This window comes from Ammospiza caudacuta, chromosome 4, assembly GCF_027887145.1.
Source record: "Ammospiza caudacuta isolate bAmmCau1 chromosome 4, bAmmCau1.pri, whole genome shotgun sequence".
In the NCBI taxonomy this organism is placed as follows: Eukaryota; Metazoa; Chordata; class Aves; order Passeriformes; family Passerellidae; genus Ammospiza; species Ammospiza caudacuta.
In genome coordinates, this window is record NC_080596.1 from 61763273 (window position 1) to 61785712 (window position 22440).

General features: G+C 39.0%; 1 protein-coding gene across 1 annotated transcript; it reads left to right on the forward strand.

Annotated features, from left to right (window-relative positions):
• On the forward strand, positions 1 to 13279 carry OTOP1 (otopetrin 1). The gene is made up of 7 exons (XM_058804225.1): positions 1 to 172; positions 211 to 612; positions 5694 to 5830; positions 8688 to 8746; positions 10692 to 10822; positions 11788 to 12734; positions 13109 to 13279. The coding sequence occupies exons 1-7, from the start codon at positions 1 to 3 to the stop codon at positions 13277 to 13279; spliced, it is 2019 nt and encodes a 672-aa protein (XP_058660208.1).
• Positions 13280 to 22440: the final 9161 nt, after the last annotated feature.

Sequence of the window (22440 nt, forward strand, 5' to 3'; positions counted from 1 at the left end):
ATGTGTTACACCGCACGGGTCTCCCAACACAGACCATGTCACCAAAGGCAAGCGGGCAGAGCTGGCTCCGAGCTAACCTTCGTCCGAGTGACTTCTCGTCACTCTGGTCCGGAGCCCAGCCGTTGTCAGTGTCGGGGAAGAATGTCCCGCAGAACCCTCAGCAGCCTCCCCCGGCTGCCGGGCACCCCCGCCCGCGGGCAGGGCACGGCGGGGCCGGCGGTCCCGCTCCGCCCCCGCCGCTGTGGGGGACGGGCCAGCAGCGCCCTCGGGGCTCCCCGGGGAAAGCGGGGCCGCCCGCTTGGAGCACCTGGCCGGCAGCGTGGGACATGGAGCAAGCCGCCGGGTGCCCCGCGGTGGGCGGCAGCTACCCGCAGAAAAACGCCGAGATCCTCAGCAGCCAGTACGGCATCAACCTCTTCCTGGCCGGGCTGCTGCTCACCTTCGCCTGGGCTGTGCACGCCGTGGGCATCAGCAAGAGCCACCTGCTCTCCTACCTCATCACGCTGATGCTCATCCAGCTGCTGTGGATGCTGTGGTACCTCTGCAGGAGCTGCACGCAGAGGAGGCTGATCCGGGACAAGGACACACACGCCGGAGCCCGCTGGCTGAAGTGTAAGTATGGGCGGATGGCACGGAGTGGTACCGCGCAAGGGACATCTGTGCCGTCACCTGTGTCTGCTGCCGCTTTGTTGCCTCTCCATCCCTACCGGGAGGCATCCTGGTATTTGCAAACTGAATGAACATGCAGTGCAGTCTAAAGTAAATATATGCATAAGCTGAACATACTAGAAGATTGTATTGGGAAGCTGTTTGTTAAACATCCTTACTTTCCAACTACCCTTTATAGTGCTGAAAGCTTCTACACCTTTCTTCCTTACCAGGCTGGTTTGGTGAAACTTGAAAAATAAAATATGGCTATTGAAAGAGGCAGTTTTGTTGCTGTCTTGCAGCTGTTTTAGAGGAATTATCACCTTTTCCAGATGGTATAATGCAATTTACTTTATGGTAGTACCAGTCAGAAAGGTTCTGAAGCTCTGTCTATACCAACATGTATCAGAGATTCCTGTTTATATGTGTACAGTGATGCTTTTGAAACATCTAGAGTTAGACAGAAGAAGACAAAATCCCTGACCAGATCAGTTTGTAATCAGCACATAAAGCAGTTAAACAAGGAATCTAAACTAAGCATTTGCTTGCAGAAAAAGTATCCAAGTTTGCAAGGGTAGTGGTGGGGTGTGCTGGCCCTTATCTGCAGTCAGCTGTGCACCAGAGTGAGGATACAAAGGTAATTGAGAGAAGGTGTTTGGGCAGCCCATCACAGAATTGTAGTGACAGGAATCTGTGTTTTCAGGTACCAAGGAAAAGGAACAGCCTACATCAGTGCTTGTGCAATAATAGGCAATCCCAGTTTTACCAGCCTCTTCTGGTCTCAGCACTGTGAATGATAGATTGGAAAGTATTTAAGTGGAATGTTATGACAGATTTCCCCTAAAATGTTTTCTATTTACTAGCAATGAGACAACAGCTAATTTTCACAGCAGCTAATTAAACATCTAAATGAAAATTCCAAGAACACCTGACACCTGATTGTTTTGAAAAGTAAGGTTGTGCTGTGGAAATGTAGTCCTCAATCTCAGTGCTTGTGTATCATTTACTTTCTTCACAACAGTTAACATTTGTCTTTGAATTGCTGACAGAAAACCTGTTTTTTTTAATGTCTTATGTATAGCCATGGTCTGTAGACTCCTTCCTGAAATGTATGGAGTTCACATGCCAACTGTGACATTGTTCCTCTTGATTATTTATTATTTTTCAAGGAAATGTTAATCTCTCAAGCATTTTTCATTTATTAGCTTATGTGGCTTACAACCTCCTGAAATTCTTGCAAGGCTTAATATGATCCTACCTTGGGCCAAGCTAAGCTTTTGTTACTCAGAGGGTAGCTTTCCCCTCCTAAAAATGGAATAAATGTTGCCTAGCATGGGTAAGTACAGCAGGATCCCCCACCCTCTTTTTTTTTGGCGCCGCATTCACAGCATTTCATTTGTCCTACAGAATATAAGGAGTCACAGAAACTTAGAAATAAGATCTTAGATTGAGCTACTGGGTTACCATATCCATTTCTTTTACCAGCACAGGATGGCTCTTTGTACTGGCTTCTCAAGTGCTGTGGGTTCCATGGCTTCTCTTAGGCTGCAATTCAACAAATTTGCCCTTAGGGAATGACCTACACTTTCCTATTCTTGGGAGTTTCTTGTAGCTACAACAAGGCTGTACAACTCCTTTATCCTCTATTGGTGAAAGAAAACTGATTTGAGCTAAGGAAAAACTCAGGTGGCAATTCCTCTGCCAAGATCCCCTGTGCCCTCCTCTTTATCATGCTTTTGTCATAGAAGTCTTTTACCTAAAAGATCAAAAGTCCAAAAAGGAAAGGGGAGGAAGGAGTGGGACAGACATATTTTGTTTGGGTTTTTCCACTGAAAGCTTTCTGCAATTTTTTTACTAGCTCTATCAGCTACTTTTGAAGAACATCTCTTTGCTGTAATTGTGAGAGTGAATGTCCTTGTATTAAACAGTATAAAATGAGTGTATTTTCATGAATCCTTTCAAACTGTGAATATCACTTTAGTAAAAGTGGTGGCAGTTGCCTGCTTAGACCATTTTGCTCTGACAAATGTTGAAATGGAATGATTTAACAAAACCCTCCTATAACTGACCCCTTGTACGTGTTTAGCAACACTAGAAGGACAGTGATCAGTTTGCAAGAGCTGCTCACAGGAAGTCTTCCTCAAGCCTTTCTGCACAAAGGTGTCAATTGTGTGAACCCTTGAGCTTGGTTCTCCTCCCACCTGTGTGCTTGACCAAGAACCACTCTTGGAGTCTGAATGTGGGAAAAGTTTGTGGCAGAGCTGTGTCTTTAATAAAACACAGTTATCCTGACCCAAATTACCACAGGGAACCTTAGGAAGTCTTTCCTTGACTTATTCCAAATGTTATTCCCCTAAGTATGCTCTCCTGCTAGAAAAAGCTCTCTGACCATTTTTTTGGGAAAGTGCAGTGAAGTGAGCCAGAGAAGTCAAAATGAAAATCAGTTGGCTTTATTTTAAAGTCAACAAATGGCTTTATTTTATCACACTCTTTAGCAGCATAGTTTCTGTTTAAAGTATTGACAACTGGTCAGCTTAAAAGCTCTTGACAGACTTCGACTTGTATCTTTTTACTGCCTGCATTGAATTGCCAATTATTTGAACAATATTTTAAAGTGGGACTGGTGTTTTTGCAACTGTATCATTATGTTTTTCTGATCTTCTTGATGGTTACTAGCAAGAAATGAGCCAGCCCTTAGCAATATTAAAAATCCTATTAGTGATCCCTTAAAACACAGAGGTTTCAATGAATGTTTGAAAGGAAAAAATAATGAACCAGTGCTTAATAGCAATAATTTCACATTTCTTACAATTTTAAATGAAAATTACTAAGCGGTGGAATTATCTTCCTTGAAATAACTGGTGTCCTTCTAGTATTAGTACATACTACTGAAGTTTTTATCACAAAAAGTTGTCAGAAAACCTATTAACATACCATATGCATGGCCATTATTGTTGTGCTTTGATTTTTGACTAAGAAAATTAGTACAATCATTCTCTTTTGAAGCCCATAAATAAGCATGTTGGACACTTTGTATACACTTGTAGTGTGGCCACCTGGGTGATTGCAGAAATATCTAAATACCATTTGAATAAATGAAAAAAATCTAAAATTAGGAGTCATATAAAGTCTTCTAATCCTTGGAGGTCAGTAGTCTATAAACTTTTTGCTTCAGAAGATAGCTTTTGCCTTCTTACTGAAGCAATCATAACACGTGTGAAATGGACTCATTTCAGACAAATAGGCTGTTTCCTGCCTACTTTGTAAATAAATCATAAATCACAAAATCAATCTTAGAATAATTCAAGTGGGAAGGGACTTCTGAAGTTCATCTAGTCTACCTTGCTCAGAGCGTGCCTACTTAGGCAGAGTGATTTATAATCAGTTATATTTATAATTATATCATCAGAACTAGAAATTCTAATTTATTTCATAATTAACATTCTTTAGATAAGGCAAGAAACATACCATTTGATCTCAAGAGTAGCCTATAATTTTGTATTTTATGATACCATTTCGTTTCATACACAATAAAACTGGCACCTCTATTTAAAAACGTGGGCTCCAGTCTTGTTACATGTGTTAGAATACAAATTAGGTGACCTAAAAAGCATAAATTTAAAAAAACTTTATGGGATCATATACATGTATGAAGTAGAGACCTGAGGTTTTAGATTTTGAATATATAAGCAAAAGTTTTGAGCTCCTGGTAGAAATTACACTCAACCAGTAATTTTGCAGTGTTTTTATTGTAGAGAGATTATAAAGCAGAAGCATAAAATCCTGTTGGAATTCATGCCCTTGTGATTGAAAAGATTTCTGAAGTCTGTTTTTGTTAAATTTTAAAGAGTCAATGAAAAAATAAACAAAATTACTGTGTGTTTATATAATTTCTACTTAATTTTTATCAATGCAACTTCGAGAACAAAGGTATTAATTAAATAAATTTTAAATTTCGTGTTACTTTTTTACAACCACATGTCAAGTGGAACACATAGTACTTACATGGAAGTTATAGGTTGAACTAGAACTTATAGGTTGTGGCTCCATATAAAAGATAAATATTAATCCAAGTCAATACTGGTGATGTTATTTACTCTGTGAGGAATTGCAAAGAAAGATTAAGTTACTGATGCTGGTTTATATCATGAGGTCTGGTTAAGGTCCATGCATAAATTTTTATCTGGTTTTCATTCAAATAAGTCCAAATTAAATCCAGTGAAAACTTGCTTGAAAAAAGCTTTAATAAAGTAAAAAAAACCCATCCATGCCCCCAAAAAATCCCTCAAAACAAAACAAAACCAAGGTTTGGTTCAGTAATCTCGTAGCCAATTATACTTTGTCGTACAGGTACAAACCCAGTAATAACAGCACCAAAAAAATGAACAGAGGGAAATGTACTTCAAAGTTCTTTAGGGTATAGAGTAATATGTTAGGATATTTTTGTGTGTGTGTGAAATACAGACACTGAAATTAAATCTTTGGTTCTTTATCAGGAGAACAAACCATACAGCTCGTTGTGGTTGTGGTCTCTGAGTTAGAGTGTGAACCCCCAGCCATGGGGAGGGCACACCAAGTGATTGTGTTACTTCCCACTGTGCAGGGGTTGGGCTGGGGGATATGAGGTCGTTGTTCATGTCCCAGGAGTGCCCAGTTTGCTGTGGGGCTGCTGAGGGCAGGAATTCCTGCTCTCCATGGCTGTTTCAGTGCCACTGTCACCTGGGAGCGTGTCCTGCCCAGAGCTGGGCACTCTGCTGGGGCTGGATGTCCTGGGCAGGGCAGGGCTGGCAACTCCTCCCTGACCATGCAGGGGCTGCCAGTGGTGACCCTGCTTCATGTACTGGGCAGAGGCTCTCACAAATTAGAGGCACTTATGTCATAGAGTCAGTTATCTTCTTGAGCATTGATTCGCTCTTACTTTCCTAAACAAGAACACAGATATTGGTCAGCTTTCATTCCCCTAAATAGGTTTTTGTATATTTTATAAATAGTCTCTAGACACTATAACTATACATAAAATTTTCTAATATCTTTTTCATTCGTAGGTGGGATTACATTATTTGCAGTGATTACTTTAATTCTGGATTCCTTTAAAATTGGATATTATATTGATTTTTCAAACTGTTTATCACCAACTGAAGGCATTTTCCCTGTTACACATGCTGTCCACACCATCTTACAGGTAAAAGTCACTGGTTGCACTTTTATATTAATATTTGTTTCTTTTCAAAAATATATTTTATCTTGTCATCAGTGGACTTAAAACTAATTTGATTTCTAAGCATATCACAGAACACTTTTGAGGACTAAAGGCTTGTGTGTATAGTAAATTCAAGGTTTGCAACCTGAAGTTGCTTAGCCATAAAATTCATGGGTTTCAAACATGGGTGTGAAAAAAAGATAATTAAAAATAATTCTGCTGCAGTTGAAGTTATGTGTCCTTTTTGTTTGGTTGAAGTTACATACAGAATTTTCAGGCTGAAATGAGTATTTTGGCTAAAGACAATTCCCTTGCTTATGTATGTAGGACTTGCCACACAAGTTCAATTCCATCTGTCTAACCTGATGTTCCTCTGTGGTTAGAGGTGTAGGCTGGGTAAGTTAAAGGGGACAAAACACTTCCTAGCTGGTTCTAAAATACTTGTACAACTTTCCTGTCAAAATGAACTTGGATTTTTCTTCTAGAAGCATTTGCTTATTCTTATCAGTGGCTGCACAGTAGCAAACATAGTGACTCCTGTGAAATATTCCAGTTGTTTGTTATAAGGCTTTGGGTCTAGAGTGTGTGGTGGCACTCCAAAGCTGTTTGGTTCTCACATTAACTCCTCTGAACCCCTGTCAGCAGGTTTGTAGGGAAGAAGGAAGAAAAAGCCACTCAGATGAAGTATTCAATCATAGCCAGGCACTTTTATGAATTTTCCAAGGGGTTTATGTCATTCAGAAAGAAAAGAAATGTTTTCCTAGCAGTTGTGATTGAACAACCTACATTTTTCTGCTTTCTTCGACAGTAAAAAAAACAAAACAAAACAAGCAAACAAACAAACCCTGAAATTTAAACAGTTACTCTCAGCCCATCTATGTTTTTCTCTGAAATTCTGAGTTGGTTGAAGTAATCTTAATTTTACATTCTTGTAAAATCCACTCTCCATGTCCTGCAACTTAATTCCTTCATCTCTGAAAAACAAACCAATGAAATTAAGCTCTTCTGTATGCTGATCTGAACACAGCATTCTTCACTACAGCCAGCGACCCAGAGCTGACAAGGTTTCCAGCCACCATGAACTGGAGTGTGGAAGAATGATGAATAAAAATGCTGAACAAAGTCAATAAGAATTCTAATTTAAATTTTACATCACCCAGTGTCATTGAATTTATCATCTACAGAGCTTAAAATAATGAACACTTGAATGTTGGCCTGAGAAATCAAAGAAAAATTTAAACTTAAAAAGTAATGAACCACATACCTCTTACCTAAGAAAAATCTTCTTGTGTCTTTGAAACAGTGAATGAAATCACAGCAGAGAACATCCCTAATATGTGTCATCTAAAAACCAAAGAATTTGTTTTCTAATGGATATGTATCAGATTCTGTTGTCATTTACTCAAAGTGAGGCATCCTGATACATGTCATGAAATGAATATATACATTCTGCACTCATGTATGAGCTAACATGTACCTGCCCTCCCAGGGCAGGCTGTGCATTATGTTTTTCTGCAGGCAGAAGTATTCTGAGTATTCTGTGAGCCAAACTGGATTTTATGTTATTTCTGTACTGAGTTTTCCTATTTCTTCCCACTATCCTGTGTCTGAACAGATCATCAAAACTTACGTTTTTATAAGTTTTAAAGAATGGGTTCAAATCTGCTGTCAGATTTTACTGCATTTATCCCAGGATGGTAAATTGAATATGGCATTAGAGACTAAGGTAATTTCAATTTGATTTCAGTTGAAGCCTACATGAAATATTTTAGTCTTTACATCTGGGATTTTATGGTGGCCACTCCTCTCATTGATAAATGCTTCATTAGAGGAATTGTTACTGCTGGGTAGCAGAGTTGAGCCATAAAAAACTGCATTTGTCTAGCTTTGCTTGCCTCAGAAATAGTGACTGGGAAGGCATCCTGCAGTAATGGATGCTGTGGAAAAATGGACTTCCATTTTACTCTGGTTGCTGAAGAAGAACCCAAAGTTTTTATCACTTTTCAGACCATTTCTTTAGTACCAAACCAGGCAGGTTTCTAAGAGAAATCTTGGGACTCTTTCTCTCCTGATAGTTTACCTAGTGATGAGTTCAGTATCCTAGGAACTATTGAGCTGTTAATGTCACCCTAATATCCCTGAGGAACATTGGTATAGTTCTTCTTGAACCTATCCACACTTGGTTTTGTTTCAGTGGCAGTCTTTTTCTGAGGTCTCCATTATGCTGTCACAGAGAGTTCTAATTTTATTCCTCTTTGCCTTGACTTGCTAACTTATTATTGTTATCTCTCTCTTTTGTTCCTTGTTTGAGTTTTCTGCACTATCCTTGAGTGCAACTGCTGTGTTTTTAATGGGGTTGTCTCTCATGCAGTTAGTACAAACTTTTCTCATGCTTCCTGGGAATTTGTTGTTTTATTAGTCAAGTCTGGCATCCTTTCATCATCAATCTCTTTCCCTCCATAGAATTTAATATATTTCATAAATTATTCAAACTTTGCATCACCATGCCCTGCAGCAATCATACCTCTATCCACAGCCAGTGGCTTTGTCTGTCATTGAAATAAAATCTCTTCAGATACAGAAGGAAAATGTGTTTTAGTGAGTGATACTTAGACTTTCTACTGTTAAGCCACTGATTTTTCATGTAAGAAATATCAGGATTTGCGTAAATATCACATTAAATCATGAGCTCTTTCACATGTGTGGAGATGGAGCTGCCTCAATTTGAATCATCAGAAGTTTTAACCATTTGAATGTCTATCTGCAGATGCATATTCCTTTCTGAGTGTTACACATGTGCATTAGTGTAACAATATTTCTTTGTATTTCTTCTATTTAGGTATATTTTCTGTGGTGTCATGCAAAGGATGTTATCCAGTCTTTCAAAACACTTGAAAGGTAAAGTGGATCCGATCCTCATCTGCATGTTAATAGGTGTAGGTCTATTCAGTGCTTTAACACCAAAGTTTTATTGTATGAGAGACAGTGAAAATATCGAGATTGATTCTCTTCTGGATTGCATTAAGTAGAAAGAAACAGAACAGTTGAAGTAACTCCATTTACCCTTATTTAACCTGCCCTGATATTTTGTAACACAAAATAGTGTCAGAATACAAGTATTTTTCTCATGAGAGAGGAAAATGGTATCTTATCTTATTGTGGTATCAACATTTGATATCACAGAGTTACTTAAGAAGAAGGATCACATATGTGTTTCAAGACTATGCACTATATTATGTTTTATTTATTTACCTACTGAAAGGGAACTTGTATCAGCAACCTGCAGTCAATGTACTGTAACTGAGGTATTTGATATTGATTTTATGGAAAGCACCTTTTTAAAACTAGGTCTTAGACTCATACAATAGTTTGGGTTGGAAGAAACCTTTAAAAGCCATTAAGTCCAATCCCTCTGCAATAAGCAGGGACACCTTTAACTAGATCAGGTTGCTCAGAGGTCCATCCAACCCGACCTTGAATGTTTCCAGCCCATATTGGTGCTGGGGCTTGCCCTGACCCAGCGGCAGGACCTTGCACTTGCCTTTTTGAGCCTCATAAGGTTCCTATAGGGCCACTTCTTGAGCTCATCCAGGTCCTTCTGGCACCCCATCCCTCAGGCATGTCAACCACACCTCACAGCTGTGCTAGATGCAGCTGTGCACATGCACTTGGAAACACAGCCTCCCTGGTGGTATCCTGGTACCAAATCAGATCCAATGTGTTTTCTACTTTTGTGAGAAGGTGGATTAATGTATATTAATCTGTCTGTACATAGGACATAAGTAAGCAAACATGGTAATTTTTAAAGTACTTATTTGAAGTTATCAATGATGTGACCAGTTTCTATAGGAGGTAAAATAAATTTGCTCAGGAACATCATCTGTGGTGAAGGTTCTCCATTTGTTCTGCTCTCCTGGGTAAGTGTTGAAACCCCATGCTCAGGAAGAGAGTGATTACAAAAGGCTGTGCAATGTCGGCTGGTGCTATCAGCTCTGTTTATAAGTAGATTTTAAAAAATTCTAACTGCAAATTTATCACTGAGAACAGTGTTGTAATTAAGAACTGTTTCTTGGTGAAGAAACATAAACAGCCTCAGGTGCAGGAAATCACCTGGCATTGGTAGGTGAAAGGATTTGTCTAGGAAAGAGATAGATACATGATCTCCTATTAAAAAGGGAACTGCTTAGCAACAGAGGACAATGTTTTTTCTGGATTTTATTAGGAAGTTCAGAACCATTAATACACTTCTTTCTCCAATGCCATTCTGTTTCACCAAGCTGAAGTGACTTGTCAGAGGCCAGGAGCCTCAAAAATTCACGGAGACCTACCCACATTTGTACTTTGAATGGAATAAAGCCCTCTGATAGCTTCAGCTCTCTCCAGAAGACAAAAATGCATGGGCAAGAAGTTGGAGAAGATGGTGGTATCTGTGAAGAAAGATCAGACAGAGAATATGAAGAAGCACTGCAGAAGGCTGTGAAATATGGTTTGCAAACAAATAATCCTGTTCAGATTGTTCAACCACTAACATTAAGCTTGTCCAGCCCAAAGAATAAAACCCATCACATAAGAGAGCATAAGAAACAATAAAAGCATTCTATTAATAGTTTAATGCATTAGGTCATTTAATATATTGCATTTCTGTAAGGTTTTGGAAGACTGATTTAAGTGACTGCAGAACATCTTTAGAGATTGGTGATGATTTTTCAACTCTCCCCTTTCACTGACAAATAAATAGTGCCATATAGCTTGTACACAGAAAGTTAATCCATTTAATTTCATTTCACGTATTTAATGAGATACAGTCTGTGAGGATTCCTGCAATAATCACTTTGTTTTGTAGGTTTGGTGTCATCCATTCTGTTTTCACAAATCTGCTCCTGTGGACAAATGGTGTGTTAACAGAGTCAAAACATCAATTGAATGAACATAAGGAAAGACTAATCACACTTGGTTTTGGGAACATAACTATAGGTAAGCAAAAGGCTTGGTGCATTGTGAAATACCTGCTCTAGCATACTCATACAAAACACTGTCACTGTAGGATTTAGCTAAGTCATTCATGATTATGTCAGCATGGCCATTCCAGGGCACATGGTAATTAGCTGATACTGAAATGTTATATGATCATTATCATGTATGTGAACAAGGCAGTAATTTTCTTCTAAGTTCCAAACAGATTTTTTGAGAACATTTCAGGAATAGCATCACTGAGGAACACCACTAAGGAACCACTTTATTACTAAATCACAGTAATACATTAACATAGCAGTGTTAAAAAAGAGTTTACTACTTACTAAGTTATTTGTAAAAACCAAATATGGATAATCTTGCAAATCTTTCCCAGGAGAGTGATTGCATGTAGCCTGTGGTCCTACAGGATTCTGTGGGATGGCTCAAAAGAATATAAGCTATCCATTAGTGCTGTTTTGCAAGACAAAGATTTTGCTCTGGGTGTTTTTTTTACTAATGAATAATTTTCTCCATTGGCAAGATTGTGCAAGTTGTAGTCCGCAAATATTTAGGGTAAGGAGGATATAAAGAAAAAAGTTCTTCACTGTGAGGGTGGTAAGACACTGGGGCAGGTTACTCAGAGAAGCTGTGGATGCTCCATCCCTGGAAATGTTCAAGGAAATGTTCATGGGGCTTTGAGCAACCTGGTCTAGTGGAAGGCTCCCTGCCCACAGTGGGAGGGGGAGTTTGAAATAGATGATCTTTAAGGTCCCTTCCAACCCAGGCCATTCTATGACAACTGCTGGGGATGCCTTCTGCTTTCAAACCCCAGTGAAGCATGGGGAAGCCTTTTCTTAGGTGGGTAACTGGGCGTTGTTTGACTGAAGTCTTACCTTTTCTGTTTCAATATTTTATTTATGTTTTATTTATTCACTTAAACAAGGAACCTTGATAATGCACATAACTGATCTCTCCTTCTCCTTTAGTTCTAGATGATCATGCACCTCAATGCAACTGCACGACAACAACTCTCTGCTCAATATTTTCTCAGGGAATATATTACCTATATCCCTTTAATATAGAGTACCACATCCTGGCATCCACGATGCTCTATGTCCTGTGGAAGAACATTGGTCGGAAAGTTGAGCACCACCAGCAAACCAAAACTCCATTCAAATTCCATGGCATAACTGTTGGAATGATTTTTGGACTAATCGTGTTAACTAGCACAATAGGCATAGTTGTTGTGTATTTAATTCAGATTGGAGGCTCAAAAATCAAAAGTGAGTTAGCACTCACTATGTTTTACTTGCACGCTATCTTCGTGTTGTCTCTCATGTGCACAGCTGGAATTGTCGCCCTTCTCATCTACAGACTGGAGGATAGATCACTGGATAATTCCAAGAACCCTGCTCGAAAACTGGATGCAGAGCTGCTGGTGGGCACAGCTGCAGGGTCCTGGCTGCTCTCCTGGGGCTCAATCCTTGCCATTATCTGTGCCCAAGGTCATCCCAAATACACATGGTATAACCTGCCCTACTCTGTTCTGGTGATTATTGAGAAATATATTCAGAACCTCTTTATCATTGAATCCATCCACCGTGAGCAGGAGAAGGTGAATGAGGACATTAAAACTCTTCGAATAGTGACCATATCTCGGGGGAGCACCTTGTCCCTCAGCCCCTTATACAAAGAGATTTACAACGGTAGAGCTGCTCGTGACAGTGGTGACATACCCTGTCTGTTTAAAGGCAGCATCTGTGGGAGAGAAAACGATGCTGCTGGTGTTGCCAGAGAAGAAACGAGTCAGGACAATAGTTTGGTCATGCACTCAGCCTCGGATTTCTCATTTTACAGCAGAAACTCAGTTACTAACAACAAGAGGAGAATTTTGAAGAACATCGCTGCATTTTTATTCCTCTGCAACCTTTCGGTAAGACATTTTGAATGTAGTTCACAAGTTAATACCCAAAAGTTCCCATCCTTTCAAGTTTGATAAGTACATTAAAATTGCATGGTTCTATAGTTTTTAGGCAGAATATTTTACTTCTGGAAGAAGTGAATATGCTTTTGGGGAACAAAGTTTATTTAAATGAGGAACATGGGAAGTTCCTTTAAGTAACGGTCCAAAACCTGTAGCAACAGCAGAAGCTGAAACCCTCTTCCACCAGTGTGCCCCCGTAGCAACAGGGAGGGATTTCTTAGGGACTCCTGAAACCAGTGTGCAGCACGGTGAGTCACAGTCATTAAGGGCTATTGACTTGTAGGGCTGGTGATTAATACTGGCCTCACGTTCTTTCCCTGCAGCTGTGGATACCACCGGCGTTCGGGTGCCGCCCGGAGTATGACAATGGACTGGAAGAAATAGTTTTTGGCTTTGAACCCTGGATAATTGTTGTGAACCTTGCGATGCCTTTTTCTATTTTCTATCGGATGCATTCAGCTGCCTCGCTCTTTGAGGTCAATTGTAAAACATAGATCATATACGGTCCCTCAGTGAACAATTGATTGAATAATTAATTACATAAATAACAGTCGAGAGAGTGGATGAATGGATGAGTGAATGCAGCAGCTGCCCAATAAATAGAAGATTCAATATTTTTTTTTAAAGAAGGGACAATAGCTTATAGCATGTAATTTTTTTTCTTTCCACATGTTTTGTTATATATGTGGTGTTATTGTATAAATACACTTTTCAGAATCATATTAGTGTTAATATGATTAACTCTACATAGTAAAGTTAATTCAATCTCATTAATCTTTGTTTTAGTCAACTGGGATTTGTTCTCTATACAATTTGTATGACTTTGTTTTCATTCATTGTGACTTGTGAAAGGAGTTTACAAAAAATTCTGTATGGCTTAGAACAGAAAATCCCAGAAAGAGCTTCTCCTGAATCACAGAGATATTAGGAAAACTCCAAGTCTTAATTCATAGCGTTGGGGTTTTTTTGTAGTAAAATTAAAATAATTTTCAAATATTAATATTAATGTACTAAAATATTTGCTAGAAAATTGGGATGTGGGAATTAGTTTAAATTTCCTTATTACAGATGAAAATCAATATAGAATTATTATTTTGTGGATAGATATAAATAGTAAGAAATCCAGGTGAGTAATATGTATGATTAGATATAATGCTGTGTATAATTTTTTCTGATAAAATATATTTCTATTAATTTTCTTGTATTTACTCTATAACATAACTGAGAAATAAAATTATTCCTTTTACTAAATTCTTTATTCAAGTATTCTTGAAATGTTTTGAAAGAAAAAAATCTAGTCCTATAACTCATATTAAGTATATGTGTTCCAGTGCCAGAATGGTATGTATTCCCTGCACAATTTTTTAATGAGCTGCTAATTTCATTGTAGATCAGTCTCCTGGTTGGAAAATAATCATAGGTTTTCATACAGAGGTGCTGTAAAGCAAAGCTGAAGCCTTTAGAAACCTGGAGGGCCTTTGGCCAAGAGTTTTATAAGTGTGGTTTAAAAGATGTTAGAACATATTCTCAAAAAGCTTTGGTATTTCGTTGCTTGAATTCTCAGAGAAAGCAGTGAAAGTGCCTGAATATTCTTAGAGTCTTCACCTGCAAGAACAAAAGACTGGAGCAGCAACCAGGATACTGGAGCTACAGATCAATTAATTACTGGAATACCCTTGCTAATTTGTTGATGAGCTAGTCCTAAGTCTGGGGGGTCAAGGGCTGAAAAATTTCTGCTCCTGGTTCCTGAAAGTTGTAAACTTATCACCACCATCATCCCGAGAGCAGGAACATTTCTGTGTGGGAGAGGTTTGCTTCTGAGATAGGAAATTAAAGCAGTTGACTCTGCCCTCATGCAGCCGGAAAAAAAAAAATGTTGGCTTTGTACCACTAGATGGCAAGCACAGACCATTCGGTAAATTGCTTTGGGTTGCTTCAGGAATTGCTTCACATCATAATTAATCTTCAGTTCTATTTTGTGGTATGCATAGCCATAACTTGCTTAGGAATTCTTACTACCTTCTTTGCCTGTTGCAGAGCCCAGATCAGGTAAAGAAGTGTCAGTATCCATCGAAGTCTCAGGTGAAGTCTGAATTAGATGAAGCATCAGGAGACTGAGCAAAGCAGTCTTCTGCAAAGCAATTTCAGTTGTTTGGTTTTAAGGGGTTTTTAGAAGAGACACTATAGTACATTGCTGTAATCTCTGTCTGTCCCTAGGGCTGCTTGTCATGCTTTTTTATAACATCTTTATTGGCTTTTCTATTCATTCTTAGACAACATTTGTCTTTCTTATTCAACTCAGTAGCTTGATCTCACCTAGTTCCACGTAAATACCAGCTCTCACCACTCAGTTGTCTCTCTACAATTTGAGTAAATATGGCCATCCAGATAATGAAATAAAGCTTTAATCTTCCTTCCAAAGCAATAATTAATCTTTCATCCTGCACAAACTCTACAGCTAATTCCGGCATCATAAAAAAAATTTATTTCACTAGGTAGGGGCAAAAATTCCATTTCAACCTTCAAGTGCTCATAAAAATGGCCAGAGGAAGTCTCTTTCTTCTTCCTCTGTTCCTCTGGGATGGGTCCCATGTCATTCTTTCTCTAGAACTGGTGTTCTTTAACTGATTTCCAGCAGTTGTGCTCAGCCAAAGCAGAGCTAGCTCTAAATCCCTAAGGCCAAGAAGTGGCCATATGCTCTATTACAAACATGTAGCACACATCTGGAAGTTTCAAAAATAAATAGCATCCTTATTTAGTTAGATTTCATTTGCAATTACTTAGCCCTTTCTGCTTCTTCACATTATGATTGAAATAATTTCATTTGCCCACAATATTAAATTGCTTTTGAGTGCTGAAATTGAAGTTTATTCAGAGAAGTGAATTAAGGTAGCACTCTGGCAGTGAGCAAATGCTTTAAACATGCTAATGGGCAAATTCTATTCCAAGCTGCACTGATGAAATCCTGCTGACTGAAATGGTTCTGTTTCAGGACCAGAGACTTGATTTTGACCTGACATGCTTAAGAGGTTTTCACAACAGGACTTCTCTCAAAAAATATTGTTTCATCCAAATACAGACTGTTTTATGGAAGCAGCTCTTAGCTTAACTACTCTTGGAGCAATAGTGAGTCATGAAGTTCTGAATATTTGAGAATATACATTTTTAAGAAATATTGATTTTTGAACCAGGAAAAATAGAAGCATGCATTTTTAAGAAGCATAGATTTTTGGACAAGGAAGAATACTTAGATTAACTTAGTTAATATAGTGTGACCTCCAGCTCTCTGTTCAATGCTAAACCTGGGCTTTCTCCAACAACTGTTTTCTAATTGTTTTTCTCTAGTATATGTTGACAATACTGACTTATGACAGGTTTGAAAAGACAGTAAATAGCACAAAACTACCCTATTTCTGCCTACCTATCTGCTGGAGCATGTGACAGGAGGCACAAGAGCCATCTTACCCAGGAGAGAGGTGTAACAGCTGCTCATTGATATTCTCCTGAGGTGCTCCAATTTAATATTACTTTAAAAGAGACCTTTTTAAAAGGGAATTTTTTTTAGTGAAATGCACTTGATATGCAAAAGATTCCAATTTTTTTCTGCATAATCTTAACCAGAAAATAATTTTCGGATGTTCATCATTCTGTTAGGCTCTTCCACTCCTTCCCTTTCTTCATTGAATAATTTTATCTATTCAATAATTCATGCTTTGATCCCATTTAGACTCATATGTGTACAGAATTAAAGGCTGCTAAGGTGCAAAAAGAGCACTACAGTCCTCAATTTACCTGAAGAGTCAAACTTGCATGACCACAGATTTCCAAGTGTTTTTTTGTGTCAATGACACTGAGATAGAAGAAAATTGAAGAGTCGTGGTTGAGGCCTTCTAAAAGAATTTAATTCCTTTTACTAGCATTTCTCAATACTTTGAATTTCCTCTTTTAATCATGCAAAAATGAATGTCCATTTTGATAATTTTGGAAATATTTGTGTGTTGTATTGTCCACTTCTCTTCCATGGACTTTGAGTGGACTATATAAGAGCAGAGAAATAGATGGCTCCAGAGAACAGCAGAGAGGGAAATTACCCAAGTAATGTAAGTGCATTTTTCTTATCACTAGCTTAAATAATTCATTCAACCTCACCAGAAATCCATGAGATAAAAAAGATTCCCAAACTTCAAGATTTTAATAATCTGTTAATTTTTATTTTCCCCACCTCGGCCTGATTAGACATGATGTGTGTACAGATGGCTCATTGGATCACTTATTCCCTGGGAACCCTTGTCCCCAAGCATTTGGCCTCATTCTATGCATGCATGAATAAAATGAGATCTGGATTTAAACAGAATTGAAGCAGATGCAATTGTTAAGGAGAACTTTAAATAAGAGGTTTGGCTCTATTAGTTTCTAAAGGATCAATTTCATGTTGAAGTTGATGATACTTTAATGTCAGTAGTCAATGGTTAGATTTTTTTTTAGTTAGTTGTTTTTTTGGTTTTGTTTCTTTAATTAGGAGGTGTGTCATGTCCCATAATGTTAATTTGGCTGACATTTAAAGCAAAACTTATAGTTCTATATGGCATGCCTCCTGTGTTCCACTATTACTGTTCTTCACCTAAAAGAGAACTGAATTTCATCTTTAAAATATGATCTTTGGTAAAATCTTTACCAACCTATTTTTTATTTTCTTGACAGAAGTAAATGGATCACAATTTATGCCTAAGTACAAATAAAGATGGATGCAGTAGGTAGAAATTTTTGAAAGAACAGGGGTTGCAGGAAAACCAGCTGCTATCTCTCTACTTCATTTGTAACAAAGCAGCGGGTGTTTTATGTTTAGTTTCCAATAAATCTTTGCTTGAATGTCACTGGAATTAAAAGCCATACTGTGAAAACCGCACATAGAATCATTAATTCTGGTGAACTACATCAGCATTTTAATTTGAGTGAGGAACAGCTCCACATGTGCTGATTTTGGCTGGATAGAGTTAATTTTCTCAGAGCAGCAAGTGTGGGGCAGTGTTTGGGGTTTGTGCTGGAAGCAGAGCTGGCAGCTCAGGGATATTTTAGCTATTGCTGAGCAGCCCTTTCACAGAGCCAAGGCCTTTCCTGTCCATCATCCCACCCCAGCAGAGAGGAGGCTGGGGGGGCACAAGGGGCTGGGAGGGGACACAGCCAGGACAGCTGAGCCAGGGATATCCCACACCATATCCCACACCCTATGGCTTCGTGCTGAGCATAAATCTGATGGAAGAAGAAGGAAGCAGTGAGGGAGGGGGCACACATATTGACTGATGGCATTTGTCTTCCCAAGTCTCTGTTATGTGATGGATCCCTGCTTTCCTGGGAATGGCTGAACACCTGCCTGCCCACGGGAAGTGGGGAATTAATTCCTGGTTTCACTTTGCTTGCTCACATGCCTTTTGCATTATTACCTGTTAAATTGTCTTTTTCTCAACCCACAGATTTTTGTACCTTTACTGTTCTGATTCTCTCCTCCATCCCACTCTGGGGGGAGGGAGTGAGTGGCTGGCCAGGATTTTAAATGATACCATAACTTCTTTATTCTAATTTATTGTGCTATCAAATATTTTCCAGGCTTATCTGAAGATTAGAATGAACAGATACAATTAATATACCTAAGGCTAAGTCCACACTTTGTGTCTGCTTCCAACTTGAGTCCATAATTTTCTGAATTTAGTTAGAATTTAGAATTTCACTTCTAGCAGGCAATGACTTTTGTAGGAAGCTAGCAACAATGCAGTAAGCAACAGCTTTGTAACAACATCTTAATGGTGGCTGGTTCCATGAACCCCCTTCCTTGTCCCTCCTGCTGCTCCTCTCCCAGGTACAAGAAGCATGCCTGCAGTGCTCCCCAGGTAGGGATTTCCACCACTGCCTGCTTAAATCTAAGAGTTTAGTTACCAAGAAATAAATTTAAAAGATGTATCACTAGCCAAACAGGCTTTTGAAAGTCTCCCTTCCAAGCATCAGAATGTCTTCTTTCTAAACCTTTAATTTTATTTTCTTGATTCTCCATTTTGGAAAACCTCTCCAATCCAATAAGAGTCAAGAACCCAAAATTCACTATATCAAGAAGAACTGGCTGTGCCTGCACTTGCAAACTTTGTTCCACTGCAGCAATACATTCACCTTGTGCTGAATTTGGGGTATTTGCCTTGATTTATTTGAGCATATGCTTTTCAACCTGTATGTTCCCCCCTTTGATTTGCAGTGCACCAGCCAGGAGAATGGGGAGGTCCTAAAGGCATTACAGGGATGGTTGACACTCTCTGCACTTGAAACTCCTTTGACCCTCATTACATGTGTTGGAGAAGAAACCAGAAGGATTCTAAATGAGCATGTTATTTCAAGTACTGCTTAAGGGGGGGAAAGGCAGAAATAAGTAAAAGTTGCTCTTTATCTCAAAGTAACAAAGTTGCTCATCCTTACCACTAATATTTAAAAATTTGAAGCTGGAATTCTTTCTCCAAATAAATCCTGAACTACAAAATCTAATGCTGGTCTTCCACAACTCTAAAATGTACAGATTAAAAACCCTGTCATCTCTAACTGTTGGCACACTTGTAAAATTACCTGGCTTTGCAGTTTTCTGTGTAGCATTTGCAACAGGCTCTTCTGCAAGGATACAGCTGTCCCACATTGCCAGTGAAACAGATGAGGTTTGGGTGTCCTGCTTCCCAGCCCCATTCCCAGCCCCATTCCCTGTCCCATTCCCAGCCCCATTCCCTGTCCTGCTTCCCAGCCCCATTCCCTGCCCCATTCCCCGCCCCATTCCCTGCCCTGCTTCCCAGCCCCATTCCCAGCCCCATTCCCTGTCCCATTCCCAGCCCCATTCCCTGTCCTGCTTCCCAGCCCCTTTCCCTGCCCCATTCCCTGCCCCATTCCCAGCCCCATTCCCAGCCCCATTCCCTGCCCCATTCCCAGCCCCATTCCCAGCCCCATCCCTTGCATGCAGCAGCTGCCATCTGGGAGGAGGGGAGCCCAAGGATGAGTCACTGTCTGACCCTATGAGACATCATCTGTGTTCCTTGAGAGGCAGACACCCAGCTGCTGACTTCTGTTTGCTGAGCCCCATCTTTTCTATCATGTTAACAGTCTTCACAATAGTGTCTGATTTCATTGCTGAAATTACTGTTTGGTTCCATGAGGGATTTGGTTTTCCTACCCATTTCGTGAAAGATAATCTCATGCTATGTTAATGGACAGGGTAAAATCCTAAGAAAAATGATGCTGTTGGTAAAAGTTCCAATAAAAATTATTTAACTAAAAAAGCCTATATTTTACATGTTCAATATAAAATTCATAGATCCTCCTAATGTATGGTAGGTTAGAGGAACAGAGAAATCAGAACAATGAAATTTGTATTCAAATTACTGCACAGGGCATATTGTTACACTGTTGAAGTCAGATACAGAATTACAGCAGCTTCTTGGGGAATTAAGCTCACCTGATTTTTATTTGCAGTTTGATAGTACAGTTGGCAAAAGATAAAATAAAAATCTTGAAGTGTTCAGCATTAGAAAGTTAAAATCACCTTTTTCATCTTGATTATTTTCTCAGGACAGCTCTTCCCCTTGGATATGGCCATGCACACACAGAGAATACAAACAAAATTCCCAAATTGTAAAAAACAGGGGTTTCCCTATTTTTATTTTTCTTCTTTCAAATGTTACTGATCTTTAGCAGTTTTTAATCATGTGAGCTCTTGCTTTATTAGAAAAAATGACACTATTTTAAATTCATGTTTATAAATAACTAAAAAGAAAAGATAATATTTTATAAGACAAAAGCCCCCAAATTAACAAAGACAATGCAGTAGGAATCATATTTACAAAAATGCTGTTCCCTTTGATCTTGGCCTTGGCTTGCATCCATCTTTTATCTCTAACCATAGGTTTGAACGAAGTCAAGCTTGGTATGAATTTAAAAAAAAATAAAACTGTGGAAATGTCTTCTGTTAGCATCAGTTTTTCCATGATTTTCCTGAGTGATCCATGGCTGATGTGGGAACCATGTCACACTCATTACAGATCCTGTTACATATTGCTAATCATGTGAACAAAAACCTAAACAGGATTTAAGGCCAGTGGGGGTAACTGTAGCCATTCAAAATTACCTTTCCCACAACATGGGCTACAGAGCACTCTTTGGTAGCCCTGGAATGAAGACAGAGCTGAGGGATGAGCTGGGGCACAGCCTCTGAGAAATGCATTCAGCCTTGGCTTTCAGATTGCAAATGATGGCAAATCTATTACAATCCAAAACCAATTGCTTCAGCCATTAATCATCCTTACTGTTAAAAATGAATACCCCACCTCTACCCTGATTTCTCATAGATTCAGTTTTTAGCCTCTGAAATTTTTCTAATTTTACCTAAAATATTAAAAGCCATCTGTTACAGAAAAGTTTTCCCCTTGTCAGATATCACCAGCTGGTTCTAACCCTCCTGTTGCCCTCTCCTCAACTGAGGAAGTTTCCCAGACATAATTCCTGTAATGCATTTCTGATCATTTTCCAATTGCTCATGTTTATTTTTGTTTGAAACATGAACAGCAGAACCCAACCCAGTCTGCACGGATTTTTCTGTACTCCATGAAGTGGTGATACCAGTTATCTCCCTCCTTCCTCAGCACCCTCACATGGCTGTATATACACCTGCACCTGTGCAATAAAAAAAAGCATCAGTGTCAGTGAGTAAAAGCAACTGACCTTAAGCATGGGTTCAGCCATGCTCCTAAATACAGCTCCACTTGAGCATCCTTCTATGTTTAAGCCTCTACCACTCCCTCTTCTTCTCTGGCTTAGAGAGAAGTAATGGGAGGGTTTTGATGGGATGCTTTTACAGCCTAAACCTCAGCGGTACACCTGTGTCTCTGTGTTTTAATTTCCTTTCAGCATTAATTATTTTCCTATCTCTTTACACCAAGTGTCTCTCAAATGAGAGAATGTGTGAATTTATGCACGTTGATGATTTTTAAATAAATATTATTAGGCAGAACAATGGGTATTTGTATTTTGAAGTGGAGATAGAAAATGTGGCAATGAAGGGAAAGAGCTAGTAAAACACACTAAAATCAGGAACTGAAAAAAAATTTTTTTTTCTCAGAATCATTGCAATAGCAGTTAAATTCCATTACTTCCAATCTGCCAGCTGTGAGAGAGAACTGCAATTTTAACAGGTGAATAAAAAAAAAAAAATGAGGCAAAGCTCTGAAGGAAAAGCACAAAAGACATTAAAAAGATGATTTCAGGATGAAAAAAAACCCCACCCAAGATCTCTCAGCAAGTGACAGCTGTGGGTTTAATGGACTATTCTTAAAATGAGATTTATATGCAAACTGCCTACAGAAAGTTAAAAAAGGATGCTAATAACCTATAAATGCAAAAGGTTTTTATCTCAGGCTCAAAAAATTTTGATGGCAGTGGATGGAATGTTATAACAAACGTCCCCATTAAATGATTGTTTCTCTGACCTGATGCCATTATGAATGATCCCATAAAATCACAAAGCAGTTGTCCTGTTGCTCCTTCCTGCACTACTTCTTCTCAACTCACTGAGTCTGTCAGCATGGGGGTTTTAGTCTCACATGCCACCCCATCACAAACTAGGACTCCTTTCTACTAC

Excerpts from the sequence above, each read along its gene's own strand:
- OTOP1 (XM_058804225.1), top strand. The coding sequence starts at position 1 with ATGTGTTACACCGCACGGGTCTCCCAACACAGACCATGTCACCAAAGG. Across the intron at positions 173-210 it reads AACCCTCAGCAGCCTCCCCC|GGGCCGGCGGTCCCGCTCCG; the intron begins GGCTGCCGGGCA and ends CAGGGCACGGCG. Across the intron at positions 12,735-13,108 it reads TATTCCTCTGCAACCTTTCG|CTGTGGATACCACCGGCGTT; the intron begins GTAAGACATTTT and ends CTTTCCCTGCAG.